Source organism: Neltuma alba, unplaced genomic scaffold (assembly GCF_004799145.2).
Source record: "Neltuma alba isolate B1F8T4 unplaced genomic scaffold, ASM479914v2 tig00010223_pilon, whole genome shotgun sequence".
NCBI classification, from domain to species: Eukaryota; Viridiplantae; Streptophyta; class Magnoliopsida; order Fabales; family Fabaceae; genus Neltuma; species Neltuma alba.
In genome coordinates, this window is record NW_021635155.1 from 99,530 (window position 1) to 105,587 (window position 6,058).

General features: G+C 37.9%; 1 protein-coding gene across 1 annotated transcript; it reads left to right on the forward strand.

Moving 5' to 3' along the window:
* Window positions 1-4,233: 4,233 nt before the first annotated feature.
* Window positions 4,234-5,850, forward strand: LOC114754884 (probable BOI-related E3 ubiquitin-protein ligase 2). Its single transcript, XM_028943725.1, has 3 exons — window positions 4,234-4,480; window positions 4,580-4,949; window positions 5,044-5,850. Exons 1-3 carry the CDS (start codon window positions 4,425-4,427, stop codon window positions 5,731-5,733), a joined length of 1,116 nt encoding a protein of 371 aa, XP_028799558.1. The 5' UTR covers window positions 4,234-4,424; the 3' UTR covers window positions 5,734-5,850.
* Window positions 5,851-6,058: the final 208 nt, after the last annotated feature.

Here is a 6,058-nt window from a genome sequence, read left to right on the forward strand (position 1 = left end):
TCAAAGGGTTGGTTGTATGTATGTGCTTGTATTGTGGAGGTGGTGATGAAACGAAAGAGATTCTGATGAAAAGAGAAACAAAGACAGATAAAGATATATACTTGGAATAATATTATATATATAAGATCATAGAGACTTTATATATATATATATATATATATATGTAGAATAAGGAATAATGAAGAATGACAATAATAGTAAGAACTTTAGCTTTAAGTTGAAATGGAGAAAAAGAGAGAGGAAAAAAGAAACTGTTTCCACAAGTCAAGATGCAAAAGGTTTGCCCTTAAAAGTGGGACAAAGCACAAATACACATGATCCCCCCGTAATATCCTTATCCCACTAGCAATTTATACTTTTCATTTACAATTACAAATTAAGCAATGTTGTGAGATTCTAATTAGACACCCTACTTTGATTTATTTACCGACAAATCACATCTTAAACAATACCAAACACTTTCAAAAGTTTATAAAAGTTTAATTGTAGCTGAAAACTCGTTAAAAATCATCCTAATATCATGTATACTAATTAAAATTATCATCAAATTGGAATTAATTCTTTCAATTAATGATTAGTGACCATTTTAATCTTAAAACATTAAATAAAAATTTCATGGGATAAAGCTGCAGGAGGAACCAAATGTGCAAACATCAATTTCATAAATTTAAAATTGATATTGATATGATCATAGATATTTCTTTGTGTCAAAATTATTGTTTAAATTAAAGTAGCTAGAATATCAATCATGGAGGTAGAATGAAAAGGAACGGTGAAGAAAGTTGGAGGAAGAAGAGAGTGTGGGATCAATCTAGCAACTTCTTATCTACTCATCTTTCCATTTGACTATTCCTTTTAATTATTCTCTCTTTTTTAATGAAACTTCATGATTTAAATTAACTTTAAGCCTCTCTCAGTTCTCAAATATATACTTGGCTGAATAATTTGGTTTTGAATGTTCTCTCATATATTTAATTAATTGATGTACAGGGCCGCCATGCCCGAATAATTATATAGTTTTCCTTTCCAAATCGTGAACTTGAATACATACTTGTCCCCTCCTCCTCATTATTCTTATATTTGTGGCAATAATTATATGTAATACTACCATGATTATAAGATTCACACACATATATATGTGTGTATATATATATCAGTCCAAAAAAGTGTTTGTACAAAATAATAATAAATTCATAGTCAAGTCCCATTCATTTGCATCACTCATAATTATATTTTTTTAATACAAATCACTCATAATTATATAAACCAAAGTAATACTCCCAACCATTAATGCCAAATTAAATTTGGAGTAGAATTGGTTAATTACTATTAATTATTAAAAATATCATTGTCACAAATGGCTGCCTTGATTGATTTTGTGACTCTACCTTAATTAATTCACTCTGCGTGGTGCCTCCCTTCATGTGCATGCACCTAGACAACTACTTTAGTTTACAGTCTACTTATTTTTAATCCATGTTAAAATATCACCATCCTTGTTATACCAGCTGATGCAATAGTAATGTTTCAGTTGTATATATATATATATATTAATATTATACCATTAATTAAGCTTCCTTAAATGGTCCATTTCGTGTTATTAATCTATCTGTATGTAAAAGCACAGGTAGAGAATCATGATTTAGGTGGAATTGCCGTCCTAATTTTTTGTAGCTTGCGTTTTTTTATTGTTTAGTTAACTTTTGTACGCTGTCTTCAGTCTTCACTGGCATCATAATTTGCCCAAAAAAAAAATCTTTATATTATATGCAAAATCAGAGATCAGCTTCATCATGCAGATAAAAGTGAAAAATTTGAGCATGACCCATTATGTGAAATGATTATTCCTTTGAAAAAAATAGAAAACTGGATACAAAATGTTTGTGATAGATCAAATCCAATTACATATGTATATGAATTATTTGAGCCATAATTAGGCATAATTAAGTAACTCAAGTGTTTGTCATTTTGCCTCCTTAAAGCAAGCTACAATGTCTATAATAAAATTGAATATGTAAGAACAAATATAAAGTGCTAATGAAGTAACCAGCCAAGAGGGGGGGGAAATAAAGTTGATGCATGCAAGCAACATCTCACTGTGTCTGTTCTTTTTCTTTTTGTTTAAAAAATTATTTTTTAAGAAAAAGGGGTGACATTGGAATGTGCAGTAAATTGAGATATAATTGCAGTGTTAGCTCGCTGATGCCTTTGTCCTTATGCCTCCCATATGATATATATATATCAATGATAATCATAATAAAAGCATATGAAATCAAATAACTTTTCATGAAAGCTACATCTCCTGATTTCCGTCTGGGTGTGATCATAATGTCCATCTATTTTAAGTACCGAATTAATCCCTTTTCTTCATTTGTCTCCAACAACATTTGTGTCTCTAATTAAATGATTTAAATCCCACCCTACAATATTCAGAAGCTGCTTGTGGGGTATTTAAAGTCATTGATTTCCCTTTATTAATTGCTTTTTTTTTTAATCTCTGAGGATGATTCAGCGGATCTTAGGCACACCAATATGTTTCTTAAATGTTTTAAAATTATTTAATGGTAATTACTATTATTTGCCCATCTTCTGTTTCACTTTCACCTGTACGTAATTACCCTTTAGTAATTGAGTTTGTTTGTTTAAATATGGTTGGCCACATAAGGTTGAGATTTTGAACTATTTCTTATCAAACAATACAAATGAATGAGAACAAATTCACTTGACCTTCAAATGTGTAAGTCTACATGATATGACATTTTTTTCAAAATATAAACGTTTCTTTTAGTTAGTTAGGTCTTTAGTTTTTTTGTTTTTTTGACAAATAAGTCGTCCATGCTTTGAATTGAGTTATCTCAGATTTTGTGGACATATTCCATGCACCTTCGCTGTGCACTGAAATTATGAATTAAGGAATTTAAGAGGTTTAATTTACGATCAAAACACATACTTTTAATATGTTTTATTTGATGTTGATGAGGTATGGTTGACAGGTGTCACGTGATTTTTCTAAGTAAAAATGGATTTAAAAAAAGTGAATTAATAAAATTGTGACCGTGTGATATTTTGAATGATTCAGGTAGAACACCTGAATTTGCCGCCGATTCAGATGAGAGTTGTTGAAGAATGGAAATTTCATGATCATAAACCTGCTTGAAAAGAAACAAAAAATAATAATTTATTTCAAGAATAGCTAATTTATAAATTAATCTTGGAGTAAAAGGGAGTCACGTAAAATATCTAGTTACGATCTGACGGCTGAGATCTTCTTAAGGCCGTTCCGTAGGGTAAGGTGTCTGGACCAGCAAACAGCTTGTCCAATTAGGAGAAAAGTAGGATGACACGTGGCATGAAACAGTTGGAGGCAAAAGGCCACAAGCAGCGTTTCTTTCTTCCTAATTTTTTTGGTTTGGGTTTGTTTGGTTAGTTGGTTTTTTGGGTTAAGGGCACAAGCAACGTTTCCTCACGCCAGGAGCATGACTTAACCTGTTCCTCAAAAGCAAGAAAGAGTTGCGAATCAAAAGGACAACGGGCATGCTGGGCCGGGCCCACACTCAATAACATTGACATCCACCCCCAGCCACGCGGGTCCCACTGAGGCTCCCCTCCAATCCACGCTGGCAGTTCGCACGTGCCCGCCAGCACTAAAACTGTGCGTGCGTCCTACCACAGTTGTTCCCCACAGCCCTATCACACACGTGTTTGCCCCCCCGCGGGCCCCACCGCCATCACATTGCTCTTGGACCAGAAGCGCAAAATAGAAGAAAGAAAAGTAATCGCATGAGAGAAAAAATAGGCGTCGTCTTGGACTCTAGCTAACTAGCCGTGCTTTTGCTTACACATGCTGCGACTTCCTTGGCAGATTTTTTTTTTTTAAACTATTTATCGGGACGTTAGAGGTTAAAAGAGCAAAAACGAAAGAGGTAATGTACGGTTACGACATGGGCCTTGTAATGACGGAATCACCCCCGAGGGTTGGCGGGAATTACGGCATGATCAAATCTGTGCTGCGGCAGCCTGTGGGTTCCGGAAATAAAAGTGAGGTAGGAATCTCTCTGGCTCAGTATATTTAATTATTTAATTTCAGTTTTTTTAATATATATTTTTTGTGAGAAAATATATTTAAGCCAGTGTTTTAGTTTACCGAGACAACCCTAATTCCTAAATAAACCCCACCATATAGCCAGTTTCGGCACCTCAGTGGCATGCCTTTTGGTTCATTCCTCTCGTCTCTCCCTCTCTCAATTTCTCTCTCCCTATATCTCTCCCCCTCTCTCAACCAAGACTCTAAATAAGAACCACACTCCAAAAAAACGCATAGAAGAAAAATTGGAGACAGCCCAAGACAAAGAAGCGAAACCGCAAGAATAGTGCCTGCAGAGAGAAATCTCCATCTCCATCTCCATCTCCATCATCCTCCTTTCATGGCCGTTGAAGCTCGCCATCTCCATGTCTTCCCTTCCCAACTCATTGCCAGTCGGTACGTAACGCTTTTCCTCTCATCCTTTTTATCTTCTTGTATCTTCTGCCTCCGTTTTCTCCCCTCTAATGTTGGGGTTGATTTGCATGAAATTTTCAGGGAGATGTTGAATCCTATTGAAGCAAATGTCAATCCCATCAGTGCCCAGATGGGTTACTCCTCTGTTCTGCCATTATCCGGCACCACCACTGCCACGGAGACGCCTCTCGCGGCGGCTGCAGCTTACAATTCTTTGATCGTCGATTCCGTTCCTCAGAAAAACACAATGAAATCTGAAAGCGGCCTCACCACCTATAACGTCCCCGTTCCAAGAAAGCGATCAAGGGATTCGATCAATTACCCTCTTCTTTCCTACCCAGTCTCTACTCAGACTCATAAGAATTGTGGCTTTTTCTCGTTTCTTGGCGAAGACATTTCTCTCCAGATTCATCAACAGCAACTTGATATCGACCGCCTCATTTCCCAGCACGTGAGTATATCTAACCGTTATAAAATGGAACTATATTACTCATGGATTTCTTTTATTTTTTTCAATGTGTGATTCTGATCCGTTTCCGTTACAGATGGAGAAAGTGAGGATGGAATTGGAGGAGAAACGGAAGAGGCAGGCGAGGAGGATAATAGAAGCAATCGAGATTGGGATGATGAAGAGGCTGAAAGCGAAGGAGGAAGAGATAGAGAAGATGGGCAAACTAAACTGGGCTCTGGAAGAGCGAGTCAAGTCCCTGTGCGTCGAAAACCAAATATGGCGCGATTTAGCACAGACCAACGAAGCCACCGCCAATGCCCTCCGCACAAACCTCGAGCAAGTATTAGCCCAAGTCAGGGACGACCGTACCCGCGCCGCCGCCGATGATGACAACGAGGACGCAACCGTCGCCCCCGCTGGACCAGCACCACACCTGCACGACGCTGAATCATGCTGCGGCAGCACGGGCGGCGGAGACGAAGAAGAAGACGACGCAAATAACATCCAAACAAGACAAGGGACGATGACGATGGAAGGTTGTTGGCGCTCGGTAGCAGGGTGCGGGGCGGTGAAGGATAAGGACGAAGAAGGTACAAGTAATGGTGGTGGTGGCAGTAACAAGAACAGTGCAAGATTGTGCAGGAACTGTGGGAAAGAGGAATCGTGCGTTCTGATCTTGCCGTGCAGGCACCTCTGCCTCTGTACTGTTTGTGGGTCTACCGTCCACACTTGTCCCGTCTGTAAATCCTTCAAAAATGCAAGTGTCCATGTCAACATGTCCTGAAATTTACTACACACACCCAAAAACAAAATGTTCACCTACAAATCAAACAGTGAATGAGAAACTCCAAATTGCAAAGAAACAAAAGAAAAAAGTCCCAGAATTTCCTTCTTTCTTTCATGTCTAATCTCTGAGTAAATTTCTTATGTCTCGTGTATTTTTGTTAAAGTCTGGATTAATTTGCGGGAGGGATAGGGATATGTTTTGCTTTTCTGGCGATAATTATGGATAAGGTGGTGGGATTTGGTACGGGCGCATGGGGGTAGCAAAAACTGCGTGGGTGTTGGGGGAGGTGGGGCCCAGGAGGGGTGGGGGCATCTGCTGTAAA

Excerpts from the sequence above, each read along its gene's own strand:
- LOC114754884 (XM_028943725.1), top strand. The coding sequence starts at position 4,425 with ATGGCCGTTGAAGCTCGCCATCTCCATGTCTTCCCTTCCCAACTCATT. Across the intron at positions 4,481-4,579 it reads TCCCAACTCATTGCCAGTCG|GGAGATGTTGAATCCTATTG; the intron begins GTACGTAACGCT and ends TGAAATTTTCAG. Across the intron at positions 4,950-5,043 it reads ACCGCCTCATTTCCCAGCAC|ATGGAGAAAGTGAGGATGGA; the intron begins GTGAGTATATCT and ends TTTCCGTTACAG.